Source organism: Thermobia domestica, chromosome 14, assembly GCF_964235325.1.
Source record: "Thermobia domestica chromosome 14, izTheDome1.hap1.1, whole genome shotgun sequence".
Classification (NCBI taxonomy): domain Eukaryota; kingdom Metazoa; phylum Arthropoda; class Insecta; order Zygentoma; family Lepismatidae; genus Thermobia; species Thermobia domestica.
In genome coordinates, this window is record NC_137467.1 from 14,839,650 (window position 1) to 14,855,561 (window position 15,912).

The 15,912-nt window shown below is 37.5% G+C and overlaps 1 protein-coding gene across 5 annotated transcripts in view; it reads left to right on the top strand.

The window, feature by feature from the left end:
• Positions 1-15,912, top strand: part of LOC145669542 (uncharacterized) — a 505,866-nt gene that overhangs the window by 117,766 nt on the left and 372,188 nt on the right. For 4 of the 5 annotated variants that reach the window (XM_081737727.1, XM_081737728.1, XM_081737730.1 and 1 more), the window contains 3 exons: positions 988-1,098; positions 7,451-7,630; positions 14,359-14,454. In XM_081737727.1, the coding sequence (XP_081593853.1) occupies positions 988-1,098; positions 7,451-7,630; positions 14,359-14,454 (387 nt within the window). The remainder of the gene's footprint in view (positions 1-987; positions 1,099-7,450; positions 7,631-14,358; positions 14,455-15,912) is intronic. The other variant, XM_081737731.1, reaches the window with a different exon arrangement.

The following is a 15,912-nucleotide window of genomic DNA, read 5'->3' on the forward strand; positions in this document are numbered from 1 at the left end:
TTAAGACATGTTCAAACTTGTTAAATTCAGAATTAGGCAACCTAAGGACTGCACTAAACAAGATTTTTTCTACGTTGGCGACGCGTTCTTTTGATTTCTTCTACGTTGGCGTCGCATTCTTTTGATTTCTTCTACGTTGGCGTCGCGTTCTTTTGATTTCTTCTACGTTGGCGTAATGGAAAAGTCCAAACATCCGATGGTGCTAAACTGTTTTTAAGCTCATCAGACTCTCTCAATCAGATTTTTCCTAATTTGCCCATGAACTTGATGTTTACACGTTGCTCGTTCTGTGAAATTGCGCCGACTGATTACCACACACTCCTCTGTTTAGCTACACTACTCGTACACTGCCTGTTAAGACATGTTCAAACTTGTTAAATTCAAAATTAGGCAACCTAAGGACTGTACAGTACAAGGTTCATTATAATTGTATCACAAATACCTAAAGTACAACATTCCGGAAACTTTTTGACTGCACCTAGTATATATGATATAACGTGTCAGAAAACAAGTCTTAAGGAAATAATTGCTAATAGACCCAGTTGAATATATATATATATATATATATATATATATATATATATATATATATATATATATATAAACTCTTACCTACATTATTCAGAAAGATTAGTTTCATTGCTAAAGTTATTTCATATTATACAGAGATTTATTTTTGTGATAAATTCAAAAATTAAAAGTAGAGTAATATAACATTATATTTATGTTTAATTAGTGTAATCTTTTTCATTCTTCTTATCATGTAATGACAAATTCGTCAACATGCATTTTCTTAAACATTGTTTTCTTTGATGAGAATATTTCACAAATTTATAAACTTAATCAGCCACACTGAAGAAAGGGGGCGAGTATGCCTTGAAACTGTTTGTGAAATTAACCTTTTGACTATCTTAAAAAATAGATTGCTTTTTGCATTTCAAATGCAACATAGATCTGATTCACTAATACTTTTATTTTTTTTTCCAGCAAAATGGATGTATTACATCAGGCATACAGCTATATCCTGAACGATCCTCTAGGTTTCCTATCCTGAAAACCGATCCTTATTTTCCAAGCAGTACACCTAAACTTGATCCAGTAAGTGAATGAGCAAATAGTAGCGGGAAGTTTGTAATGATTATCTTAACGATGTGGAGTACCTACGCCATCCTTTTTTTTTTTCTTTCTTTCTTTGTTAGCTCAGTGATTTGTATAGGAAACTATTTTTCCGTTATCTTGAAGTTGAATTTCAATTATATGATTTTTACCTACTCTCCAAGTTTAGTTACGAGGCGATATCCAAAAGTTCATGCAAATCTACTCTAGAGAATTCTGATACCATGATGTATTAATTCTTCTGTACGCTGTCACCGTGCCTAGCGAAACATTTTGACCAGTGGTTTATTCACCTTCCGTAAGCTTGTTTTGTAAAAATCTGCAGTTTGGCTTTGAAACCACAGTTCAACCTCAAAAATGACGTCATGTCTATCAAAATGGCGTCCTCAGAGTGGACGCTTCCATTCTGAGAAGAGAAAGAAATCACTTTTTGCTAGGTCCGATGAGTGTGTGTCTGCAATGGTCATGTGTTCAGTTTGGAATTTCCGTTTCCACTTGGATACCATCTCAGAGGATGAACTTTCGTCTCCATAGACTTTTTTCATCTTGTCGAGGATCTGCTCTGCTTTGATTTTCCCTGAAGATGGAGGAATTTAATGACGCTCCATGCCTCAAATTTGTCAATCATCGCACCTTTAGTGATTTACCTTAAAAAAAAAAAAAAAAAAAATCTAACGAGTCCAGAATTTGCATGGTTAACATACAAGGATCTAACTATAAACTGCATATCCGAGTGGGTTCGAAGTCTATCACCTTCTAAGTGATTGCACGAACTTTTTGATACACCGTCGTAAATTTTTCGTTTTTAAAGTGAATTTGCTTCTACAATTAAACCTTTTTTAACGAACACCTCTCAATAGCGATATCTCCATAATAAACGGACAAGACTTTTTTGTCCCGTCTAAAATATATGTATTATTATGGAAAAGAACCCTCTTCTCTATAAACACTCCCAGATACAGATAGGGACAGCCTTTTTTTACTATCCCCCTCCCCCCTTCATCGTTTTAGCAAATTGTTCATTATGCTCCCAGTTCGTACTATTTAGCACAGAAAATACTTCCTGCAATTTTAAAGAAAACAATCTTCAGTTAGTCCCTTCGACTGATCTAGCAGTTAAAATCAAAGTTCGAGTAGAAACTATTGCCCACAGGATTACACAGCACATAATTATTGCAACCTGAAAGATGTAAACAAAGTCCAGGAGGTGATTCGTGACATCAAAAGAAAACAGAAAGTCCTCTTGCATACTGTCAAATTTCGCCTTGTGTAAGTGTGATAGGGGTGTCAACTTGGAATCGAAAATCGAATTGTGACAATTGGGACGGAACAAAAAGATGTGCACATATTTCGTGAGGTGATTCGTAACATTAATAGAAGACAAAGAGTCCTCTTGCATGTTGTTGAATTCCGCGTCGTGTACGCTGTGCACATCTTTCTGTTTCACTCCAAATGTCAGGATTCGATTTTCGATTCCAAGTTTGCACCCCTGTCACTCTTACACGACGCGGAATTTGACAATATGTAAGATGACTTTTTATCTTTTTTTGATGTTATGAATCACTTCCCAGAGTTTGTGCACTCCTTCGAAGTTCACCTTATATATATATATATATATATATATATATATATATATATATATATATATATTATCTGTTCGGCCGTACTTCATTTTTCTTTTCATTTGTATCTGGCAACACTGTATTGATTATAATTTTTAGTGCCAGCGTGAAGTGTGCGACTGTATAACGACCTATTTTGTAGCTGCTTGTGCAAAGCAAATTGTGTATTTACTGAAGTGTTTATAAATAGAATAAATAAATAGAAAACTTCCATATTATGCATTTTAAACTTGGTGTTTAAAATAATACAGTTCACGAATGGTTCTAACAGATCAGAATGTATTCTTTTTGTGAGAACTTGTGGCGCAGTACTTTTAGTTCGTATTGCTTTGTCATCGTGTTGTAATAATTCGTACTTGTTCAGAATTATAACACAATGGAGGAACTCGTAGGTAAGGAAATTGTCTTCAAACCTGAAGCAACAAAATTGATAAACAATGTGAATGAAAAATGAAATGAAATCTTTGAGTTTTACGTCCCAAGGTTATGCCGGTTAGGCTAAAGGAGACCGTGATGATGAGTAATGACTGAAATGGTGGAATGAAGAAAGTGGGAGGAAACAGGAGAACCCCGAGAAAACCCCCCCCACACGATGTTTGTCCACCACAAAGTTCACTTGGCAGCGGCTGGGATCGAACCCGGGACCCCTAGCACCAGAAACAATGTGAATGAAAATAAAGTATCAAACTGTATATTGATCGTGCTACACAGAGCTTATTACAAAGTTCATCTTTGTAGGTGTGAAAGTGAGTTTGCTAGGTATGTCTCAGAATTTAATAAAGTGCAAAATAAGTTAGATGATCCCTTAGGAATTTTATACAATATGTATTCACCTAATACTAAACAGGAAAATACATCTAATAAATATTGCACAGATGTAAAGTGGCCAGACTTACAACTTCCTACGTTTTCTGTTCGGAATAATCGGTTAGTGAATGCTCAAAAAGTTGCAATATTTAAAGGCAGCTATACCAGGGGAACTTGCTGTATTTTTGAAGTCCATTTCCATATCTTACAATAATTATAAAGTAGCATGGAAGTTACTTAAATCCAGATATGAAGATGTGAGAAAAGCTCGCAAATCATATTTTGAGCAAGTTGATTTCCCATCCAGCTTTTAAGAATGAGTTATCAGGTAAATTGCAAAGATTGGTCGACAATAGTGTTCAGTGTGTGTGTGTGTGAACTTAAATCCTTAGATTGTGTCGTATTATGTGTAAAAATAACCATTAGCTAAATACGATCTGAGGAACTATAATTGATTTAATGAGCTATTCGCGGTTTCACCTTGTTTTGCTTGCACTGAGACATGCATGGGCTAATCTTTGAGACAAGCATATACAGTTGATAAGGCAGACATTTGAAAGATGCGTCGCCGGTATGGAGACCGTGCAATCAGTCCAAAGTTATTCAGAGTCACCAGGGTTTCGAACGGACTTAGATTTTCGAAAAGTTTCGAACGGATTTTTTTTTTTATTTCACTCAGACCGTTTCAGTGTTCTCGAACACTTTTTTTTTTCGGTTTCATCTAACATATACTATACAGAAAACATAGCTAAGGTTCCTCCCTTGTATTAGAACTTTTCTGTGAGGAAAGCACTCTTCAAACTATAATGAAATTTGCTCCTTTGAAGAACTTATTGCGCAACTAATAAGTAATATCACGAAGGAGATGTTCCGAAAGTGCCCAATTTTCCCATTTGCGTTGCGCGCATGCAATTTAGTGTGGGAAGAGGTCGTGGCTAAAGACCTTTACATATAAATAATGGTTGCCATAGCTCAGCGGAACATGGTCAAAAATGGATCAACAATACAATGGGAATGCCCATAAGGCGCGCATGTTTTTGACATATTTTTCAATGTCGCCCAAAAGAGGGTGCGCGCTCCGTTGAGATTTTATGGAAGTGACACTATACATTGAGCTCTACAAGCACTGTGAATTTCATCGCACTCGAGCCTGCGGAACAGGGAAATAAATTGGGTCAAAGTCAGAGGACGTAGAGCTCTGACTGGCTTGATTTGAGGCAAACACCTTACCTTGTTCGTGCACATATATATTCAAGGCATAGTAATTGATTAAAGTACTGCACTTTCGTTTTATACGATCCTGCTCGGGAAGAGGACGATGACATTATACGATATTTTTGTCATTGTGCAAATAGAGCACGGACAGTTGGATGTTGTTATTTGGTACTTAGGAATGGGCAAAGAACTTACACTAAGTCAGAAGACATCGGTATTCTTTGATGATTTATTTTATTCACAAGAAGACAAATCTAGTTTCTTGAGCGATAACGATGAACCATTTCAGTCAGAGGATGAGGAAATCGACAATTGAACCCTTTTTGCATGCTTATGTCTAACGCATTGCATTGTACATAATAACCACCTCAACTGCCTGAGCGGTACTGGGAGTAAGGGAAGCCTTGTAGTTCAGTTCAGGTAACACATCAATCATTTTATACCTTTCAATAGCACATGTTACGCTAGTGCAATGATCATTTTTTTTTTTTCGAACATCTCTGTTCTTTTTATATGGTGCACAATGTGCAAAATCCTAACTTCCATTCAATTCCACTTTTTTCATCTATATCAACTCCACTCAGGGGAAATACAACACGTGGTTACGGCATTCGCTTCGGAGAGGTTTGCCTCATATGAAGCCAGTCTGAGCATCGGAGATGGTACGTCCCCTGACTTTGACCCGATTTATTTCCCTGTTGCGCAGGCTTGACTGCGATGAAACTCATAATGCTTGTAGAGTTCAATGTGTAGTCTCACTTCGATAAAACCTCAACGGAGCGCGCCCCCTCTTTTGAGCGATATTCAAAAAATATGTGAAAAACATGCGCGCCTTATGGGCATTTCCATTGTATTGTTGACCCATTTTTGACCATGTTCCCGCTGAGCTATGGCAACCATTATTTATATGTGAAGGTCTTGGGCAACGACCTCTTCCCACACCAAATTGTATGCGCACGATACAAACGGGAAAATTGGGCACTTACTTTTATATGTCACTGAAGAAAAGTCACTGAACACTGTGAATCTATATGAGTGAATTATAAAAATTCGTGATGCAGTGGTGCAAAATTCATGATTCTTGTTCGTATTTCTAATTCAGTCGCAGTATGCTGCAAGTGGTGCTTTCTTCCGGCAAAGTTCCCATTTTATTCAAATAGAGGGGTGCTAGCTACCACAGTTAAGAGCTGACTTGTTATCACTCCTTATCCTAATTACAGTGAATAGTTACAGTAACGAAGATATACTTCATTCAAAAGTTATATATATATGTGTTAAATGGAAGTTTACTCACCTGAAATTACCAGGCAAGGATTTGGTTACAGGGTTTCAATTTGGCACCCATCCCGCTCAATGCACTTATGGAGTCTGCTCATTGTTGATTGTATGGTCATTTGGGCAGGGATAGCAGCGATGACCTGAGTGCTTGGTCGCCTAGGTGACACAGTTGTGGTTGTTCACACGACCGCTGATGTGAAATGTTGCTTCGTCAGAAAACATAAACAAAATGTCCGGCTCCATGCGCATCATTTGCAAGATAATTTGTGCAGCATTCACACGTGCTTGCTTGTCTGCGTTTTGTGAGATGGTGCACAATCTGTAAGTGGTATGCCTTCATTCCAAAATCACAGCGTAAAATTCTAACCACTGATCTTTGAGAAATGTCAGTCTCTAGAGAAAGTTTGCACGAGGACTTGTTAAGCTGGCTACAATCGCTCTCTGGACGAGGATGATATTCTCTTCAGTTCGGACAGATCTCTTTCTACCTGTTTCCCTTGCAGTCGTCTTGAACGGACCCCGTCCTTACAAACTTCTCGTAGATCCTACCAATTGTCAGACACGAAGGTGCATGCCGTCCGATCTCGGCTATGAATTTTTCTTGTATATTCTGGTGACTGGAAAACCGCCATCCAGGCAGCTATTTTCCTTCGTTTCTCAATGGAATATTGGCACTCCATGTTTAATCTGCAAAACAAAAACAAAAGGAACACACATTTAATGTTAAGATATTTTTGCTTATACATATATATACAGGGTGGTAGATAACTCCACCGACACTTTGGAAGGCGATTCCTTATACGAAATGAAAGAAAAAAGTTCTAATAAACATGGGTCGAAAAATGCCTCCTTTCAGAGTTATGATGCATTGAAAATTCGAAAAATCATTTTTCAAAACTCCCTAACTTAGAAACTATAGGACCTATCCGAAGCGGTTTAAGGAATTACACAGGAACTAGTATGTTCTCTATCTAAATATCCATGTTTTACCATCTTCCGTTATCGGTGAAAGGAACTGTGAAAAGGAAGTTGAAGTATAGGGATACTCCTTTAAGTACTAATGGTGCGTTCGTTTTGCTGGTATCGGTGAATTCTGAAACATGGATATTTAGATAGAGCGTATACCAGTTTGTCGATGGAGTTACCTACCACCCTGTGTATATATATATAAGCTCCTGTTTATATAGACAGAGAGAGAGAGAGGAGAAAATCAGGAGTTTTACTTGTTATTAATATTCGAAGAGTAATATGTTGTTATGGATATATGTGGATCTTTCTTTAAAAATGAATAAAATGGCCACAGTTTATAATAATAATAATAATAATAATAATAATAATAATAATAATAATAATAATAATAATAATAATAATAAATACAATATTGATTACAATTATTACTACTTTTGTTACAGAGCAAGTATGCAATGAATGACTTACGTCGTAAGCTGAATGACAAGGAGCAGGAATTGATGAAGCTTCAAAAAGTGAATAAAGGCTTGCTGAATGAAAGAGAAACATTACGGAATAGGCTACAGAACTTCCTGGAGAAAGATACAGTACTCGCTGACACACCAGCGAGTTTGTCTATGCAGGTAACGTTAATATTATGAAATAACTATGGAACTTTATCGAATCGTTAACAGAAATTTATCATTAATATGAGTCCACGAATCCATGTAAAAAAAAAAAAAAAAAAAAAAAAAAAAAGTCCCGTACGAGTAAAAGCCTGACATACTAAAACTAATACAAAATTTACCATTTTTTCTTTTGCTTGTTTTTCCTAAGTGAAAGGAAATAATGAAATGCAACTTACCACAATCATAGATAATGTTATTCTACAAAGAACATATGAACTTTAAGAATTTTCATTGTTACCATCCATAGAAATTACAGTGTTGCCACAACATTTTCCCCAAAATCTGAGTTAAGACAGCGACTAGAGGAACGAACTCAACTGCACTTGATTATGTATCATGTTGTCTTGGAATTGCATGAACTATTTTTTAAATAATAGTTGAATTTAGTTTGTAATAAACAAAATAGTTTTAACATAGAGTTATTAAAATTAAATAATAGTGTTATTTAAAAAGTAGTTCACAGGATACCAAAACAACATGATACGTAATCAAGTGCAGTTGAGTTCGTTCCTCTAGTCGCTGTCTTAACTTAGATTTTGGAGGAATTATTATTATGGGAACACTGTAATATCTATGGATGACAATACTGAAGATTCTTCTTGTTCATATTTTCTATTGCAAAATAACATTATCTGCGATTGTGGTAAGTTGCATTTCATTATCTCCTTTCACTTGCGAATAAATAAGTAAAAGAAAAATGGTAAATTTTGTATCATTTTTAATGTGTCAGGTTCTTAATTGATACGTACCGACAATGACTGCAAGTATTCATTGAAACATGTACCAATAAATTAATAAATACGAGTGTTTAATGAGTTCAAGGTTACATTCAATAATATGTTTCATTAATTAATATGCATCCTGCCTGTTCATTCAATAATACCCTATTATTTTGTAACATTGGGTCATTGCCTGTCTTGCACAGTTATACAAAGTGATTCATGTAAAACCAATACATTTCCTCATTTACCAATTCATTAAGGAGTGCATGGCAGTGGCTAGTTTAGTTTTAAATTAAACGTTAGTCCTGTGAGTTTGATCACGTGTCAAGAGATGGCGCGTGCGCTCATTGGATGTGGCAGTTGTTCTCGCCAGTTGTGTTAGATGTTGTGAAGATGTAGTACACACTGAAGCAACTGGTCTTCCTTGTGATGAATGGGCATTTTCTTTCGGACTTAATAAGTTTTAATTGAATGACTCCATTGAGTAGGATTTGCCTTCAATATAGCATGTACTAAAAATTTCTGCGTAATATTTTCTACTTACAGAAAAAAAATAGTCAAGTACGTTGCAGAAAATGGCTGTCTACGTCACGAAGAAAAAAGCGACTTATTATTGGGTGGTTCGTGGGATTGTTTAAAGTTTAGCGATCCGTTTTAGCACTGAGGCTATATGACATGTGAACCTACAGCTTAACGCACGATGCGAACTACAGGAGCCCACCAACGATCAAACCTTGGTCTGACTTGTTAATGTGACGTCACAGGTTATGTTTACATTTTTACAGGGATCTGCTGATCGTATAAACAACATTATGTATAGATTTAAAGTGCAGTTTTTTCCATAAAATATGAAGAAATCTAGTCCATTTGTGAAATAAAATTTTTGGAGTAAATACTGTACTACATATAAAAAGCGTATATTAATTATAATAAGGCCTTATTTTTCTAATTGTATTTTATAAGTCATTCATACGTTCTGTCGTTGGAAGTATTTCTAGATATCAAGAGCATTGTTTTGTTATTTTATTAGACTAGAAAAAATAGTGCTCAGGTCATTGTATTACTTCAAATTATAAGGAAATAAATTGTATTTGTGTGCATGCAAATAAACGAATGTGTTTGTTAATAGTTAAGAATATATATGAACCGAAGCCAGATGAAAACTTAGGATGGCACTGTGGCTTATTGGTAGAGACTCATCTTTGGTGTGACGAATTCCTGGTTCGATCCCAGGTTATGTGAGGTGGTGGACAACATCATGTACGAGGTGCTATCCGGAATTTTCGGGACTGGTGCTGCCATCTGGAAAGTAGTAATAATAGAGTTTTGCACCGTTAGGTGACAAGACTAACATATCTGATGAGTGAGAGTGCACAGTTTCATGTAGCTGGGTTGATGTGTTGACTTTCCACAGTGCTTTTCATGATACTCTGTGTGTGACGATTTTACGATGGATCCGAGAATAGAACAGCGCGTGTGTATCAAATTCTGTGCGAATCTCGGGAAAAGTGCTACGGAGACCTTTGCAATGATTCAACAAGTGTTAGGGAAACACAGCATGAGCCGTACGCGTGTGTTTGAGTGGCATGCTCGGTTCAGGGTCGGCCGTACAGACATCGAAGACGATGTCCACACTGGAAGACCCGTTAGCCGCACAACGCCAGACATTGTTGCCAAACTTCAACAACTAGTTCGTGAGGATCGACGTCGAACCATTCACGACCTTGCTGATGAAGTGGGAATTGGTTACGGGACATGCCAACGAATTTTGACTGTTGCATTGGGCATGCATCGTGTCGGCCGGCCCTGAACCGAGATTGCCACTCAAACACACGCGTACGGCTCACGCTGTGTTCCCCAAACACTTGTTGAATCATTGCAAAGGTCTCCGTAGCACTTTTCCCGAGATTTGTACCGAATTTGATACACACGCGCTGTTCTATTCTCGGATCCATCGTAAAATCGCCACACACAGAGTATCATGAAAAGCACTGTGGAAAGTCAACACATGAATTCAGCTGCATGAAACTGTGCACTCTCACTCATCAGATATGCTAGTCTTGCCACAAATCGGTGCAAAGCTCTACTACTACTACTTTCCAGATGGCAGCACCAGTCCTGAAAATTCTGGATAGCACCTCGTACGTGGTTTTTCCTGGGGTTCTCCCTCCCCTCATTCGTATTCCACCAGTTCTTCCATAATTATTCGCTTTCATTTAATCACCCGCTTCCTGTAACCTACTGGACATAACCGTAGGATGTAAAAGGATCACGGTTAACACAATGTAAAGCGCTCCCCTGTGGTGCTTCGGGTATCTGTTCGAGTCCACCTCGGGCCAACTGGACTTTGGGGTGGACAAACATCGTGACAATTGGTTTTCTCGGGATATGTCGTTTCCTCCCACTTTCTTCGTTCCACTTTATCATTATCACCGTCATCTTCAGCTTTGAAACATAATCGTGGGACGTCAAACTAGAAATTTTATTTTAGATGAAAAGTTGGAATAGTGATGATTGTAGAAGTTGTTACTTTATGCACGATGTAAATAGTTGTTCGTTCGTGTATGTGGGGAGCATACAAGTTTTTATGGTAGTGTCCTTCATTGACGCATGTGTTTAGAATTTTTTTGACCAAGGCTGTATGAGATGTGGACCTATAGTTTAAGGTGAAACCCGAACCACTGAAATGCGTTCAATTCCCTGCCACCGAGAATCTAACCCCGAGCCACGTGCATGAAAAGCGTGCGCCCTAGCTGTTAGACTACCAGAGAGAGCTGAAAGTTAGAATAATATTAAAAAAAAAAAAAAAAAAAAAACTTAACATCGCACGATTATGCTTTTAAGGCTAAGGGAGACGGATGATTAAGTCAAGTGAATGATAAGTATTTGAGAATAAAATCCTGAGACGAATATTCGGACCCAACAAGAAAGGAAATGGGGAATGGCGGAAACTTTATAACGAGGAATTGCATAATGTATACCGTTTACCCTACATTGGTAGGGTCATCCATTCTAGGAGGTTCAGGTGGGCAGGTCATGTAGCCAGAATGGAAGAAAGTAGGAACGTTTTGAAAGCTTTAACTGGAAATCCAATCGGAAAACGACCATTAGGAAGACCTAGATGCAGATGGGAGGGCAATATTAAAATGGATCTTGCAGAAATAGGAATACAAAGTAGAACCTGGATCCACTTGGCTAAGGACAGAAGTCAATGGAGAGCTATTATGAACACAGCATTGAGCCTCCGGGCTTCATAGGCCATAGAGTAAGCTAGTTAGAATCAGTGGCGTAACAATGGCTTTTGGCGCCTCTAGGCAAAATTCCCAGTGGCGCCCCCTCATCCATCGAATAGGGCACCCATGCATAATCATCTATAACTTATGCACACTTGCAGAAGTGGCCATGAACCGAAAATTATCAGTGGGAGGGTATTGATCGTTTTTTTTTCTTTTTATATCGTTGTGGTATATCTTTTAAAAGTGCGAAGGAAGGTTAACGGAGACGTCAGCATCGAGGCTATATGTCAATCTTTTGAAAGTAAACTGGACTGGGTGCAATGTTCACTACATGCATTCTAAGATTGCAATCAGAACTTTAAAAGATCAGCGAATTGTTACTCTTCAATAACGTTCAGATTAGAGCCAAAGTAAGTCAGTATCTTCCTCATCCATTTAACATTACATCTTAGTCAGTATCAGGAGAGGACAAAGGTAAAATTTTCACCCGGCCAAAGTAATCTTTTTGACGACCTCCCCCCACAGCTAGTCCTAGCCTATATTTTACATTTTATTACAGTGATATCAGAAAATAGTTCGAAAATTTAATTTGGGGGTGCTCATTTGAGCGCCCCCTGACGTTGGTGCCCCGACTAGTTACCCAGTTTACCCGACCCTTAGTGCTTGTGCTTGGTCTGTGTAGCCGCAGTACGTGGTAATTGTACTGTGCCTCATAATCATGGCTAGACTTTGTAACTCGTTTTAATTCAAATCTTATAGGACATATAATCTGTCATTATTGTTGAAAGCCTGTTGTGCAGGGGAATTTTAATTAAAGTTAGTAAGCTAATAAGTTAGTGTAATATTGGACAGATATCCTATTCATAAGGAGGATTAACTTCTTAATCATACAATGTTGTAACCTCGACGAGTTTACAGTAATGCCAAGAATTTGATACGCAAATGTAATAAACTGGGAGCGAAGTGAGCAGGGATTTTTATTCTTGCCATGTTCGAAAATGAAGACCGCGAAAACTTGGGACTTCATTTCTATAATTTACTTCTCTTTTATTAAAAAACTTGGGGCGCCTCCTAATATACCGAAACGCTCTGCGCCCGTAGGCAATGTCTACCCTGCCTACCCTACTGCTACGCCACTGGTTAGAATGATGATGGAAGAATTCGTGGAATGAGACTGTAGGAGTAAACGGGAGTGCCCTGAGAAAACGAAAGTACCCGGGAAGACAGTGTCCATCATAAAGAATAGTATTTGGTAGTAGGGGTTCAGTACTGGAGCGAATAATGGATGGAAAATCATTTGATTTTTTGAAGTATGATGGGGGAATGAAGAGAAAAGAAACCTCTAGTTTTATGTTCTACGATTATGCTCTGTAGGCTAGAGGAGGCTTATGTAAACGGATAATTATAAAATATATTATGTAATGCGGGAGGCAATGGGATAACCATCGGACACGATGTTGTCCACCGCAAACTCCCATGGGCTAGGGTCGAACCAAGGACATCTCGCACAAGGGGTGAACCCTTTACCACCAATACACCGTATGGTGGGAGAACCTGGATATGAGGTTAGAAATAGTAATCGAGAAGTAATGTAGATGCGTTTGGCAGAGCTACCAGTACTGCAAACAGCGTGTCTTTGTGGGTTGCTCTATTAATTAAGATACAAAGGTAGGAGCAGGGGCACCATTTAGGGCTCTGCTTCGCCTAAAGAATTGTATACATTTTAATTAATTTATTTATTGAACATATTCCCAGATACAGCATAATCTTGCCATTTTACACAGGGAAATGTTAACAACAATAACACCAGTATGAACAAGGAGTGCAAAAGTAATTATTATTTGCCAACACGTTTAATTACTCTTTCAGACGCCGTGTAGCTCGAAAAATGGTCATATCAGTTGTTAGACAATTATAATAATTCTGTATTCTGAGAAAAAGAGACCTCTGTACAATTGCCAACCTGAGGCGGACAAGATGGAATAGATGGGTATTCCAGGTTTTGCGGAAAGGGACACGTAAGGATAGTTCTTGAAGTAGGGTTTCCGATCTTAAGTTCCCATTAACTATCTTATGAAGAAATTTCAGGTTATTTCTGCGTACTCCCGGCGTCTGGATTTTAAGATACCGCAAGAGTTCTTCCTTAGGTAATATTCGAAATGTGGGAACACGAAAGCGTACTCTAGCAATAAAGAAATTAAGAATAAAATCAAGTTTAGACAGAGATGTGTAGGTGCGGCTATGGCCCATATAGGAGAGCAGTATTCGATCTTGGGCGCTATTAATGTTTTATAGAATGTTGTTAATGATGTCACAGTGCGTAGTTCAGCAAATCGGTAAAGAAGCCCCAACATACGCATCGATTTCTTAACTATTGAGGAGATGTGGTCAGAGAATGTGAGTTTCGATTCAAAGATGACGCCAAGATCATTATGACTAGCAGAATGTGTTGTAGGGGAACCGTTAATATGGTATTCGGAGGAAACTGGAGTAATCTATAAGATAATAGTAATATACCTACGAAAAACCAGAAAATCTGACATCTAGGGTTCACTCCCCCACACCCACCCCCCAGCAAAATCTAAAACGACGCTGCTGGCTAGAAGATAGAATTAGTAGCTTTTGGAGTAAGATGCAATAATTAATGGAGAAAAGTGGAATGTAATATACCGGTAATTTATTTTCGAAGCTTCCGTTGTGATCTTAAAACTTTGATTTTTCTCAGGCAGTAATAAGACGTGTGGAGAAGGAGAGAGACGATGCCAAAGCGGACAATGATAGACTGGAAGCTGAATGCAGTGCGCTTCGTGATAGGTTGAAGGTAAGTTTTAATCTAGTGTATTACTTTGTAGAATAATATTCAAAATAATGGAACATCTATTCTTTCTTAAAGTTTCCTCTGTATTCACAGATAGTACGGAATTTTCTTCGTGGACGCTCTAAGGTGTATACTTAAATAAACACATTGTGAAGATAAATCCGTTGATAAGGGCAACTAACTTCCAATGTTTCGTAATTTTTACACTTATTTTTCAATCCACTGCTGGATGAAAGACTCTCCAATTCTTCTCCACAACCATCTGTCTTAGACAATTCTTTTCCACGTTACTCCGCAGTGGTTCTTGATTTTGTCACATCATCTTGCATGGTGACGTTTCCTATGTCGTTTTTTTCAAATATTAATATATACAAAATTCTCTACATATGTAATGTGCGTTCTCACTTGGAATATGGTACGATAATTTGGAACAATGAAGCCAAATATTTTGTAAATACTGTTGAGTCTGTTCAGAATGACTTCCTAGCCTGGTTGCGATGGAGGTTCAAAGATGTCAAAGATGTGAGTTTGTCTAGTGTATCCAAAGAACTGCATCTTTTGTCTTTAGCTGATATGCGATATATTTTCGATCTTACTTGTTTTCGTAATATTCTTCATGGAGATTACCTCATTAATGGTTTTGTTTCCATAAGAACTCCTTACTGTAATACTAGAAATGTTGTTCTTTTTGTTTCTAATGCTTCTACTCGGAAAGCATGTATTTATAAAACTATTGATCTTCCAAATAAATTCTATTCTATTCTAGACATTTTCCTAACTATATTTGTTAGGATACAGAGTGAAACAGTGGCTGACTGAACTGAGACTCGAACCTGGGATCTCCGGCATACCATGCCGATGCGTTAACCACTACGCCACCCAGTCCAATTCCCAGAACAGCCACTCACTCTGTCACTCTCGAGGTCGGTGCTCATTACTAAGTCACTACCTGAATGGATAACAAGAAAATTATATAAAATGTCATGAGCCGGCAGTACGGGACTGTATACCTACTTTTAGGCCACTCTATATTGAGCACCTATGACGGTTGTGATTTCATATATAGGTAGATATTAATAAAAGAGGAAACAACCGATTTTTTCCGGCCCAGTCAGACACTTTTTCATTCTTTGTACGTTATTGAATTCACATCTATAGAGGCTTTGGTGTGTTAAAAAATCGCTTGTTTCCTCTTTCATTAATATCTATACATTTGTTGAAGTTCATTTAAAATTTATTTAGTTACTACAGGATATTTTAATGTTACTTATGTAATTTAGCGTGCTGCCATTTGAGAATTTTTTCTTTGTAAAGGTTCTTAATTTTGTTTTATTTTGTTTATTTATTTTTTGTATGATCGGATACTGTATGATCTCATTTCATCTTAGTTAATATGAGTTTTATTTATGATATGTCATATTTTATCTTAGAATGTAATCATTTCTCAATTTCTTGTATGTT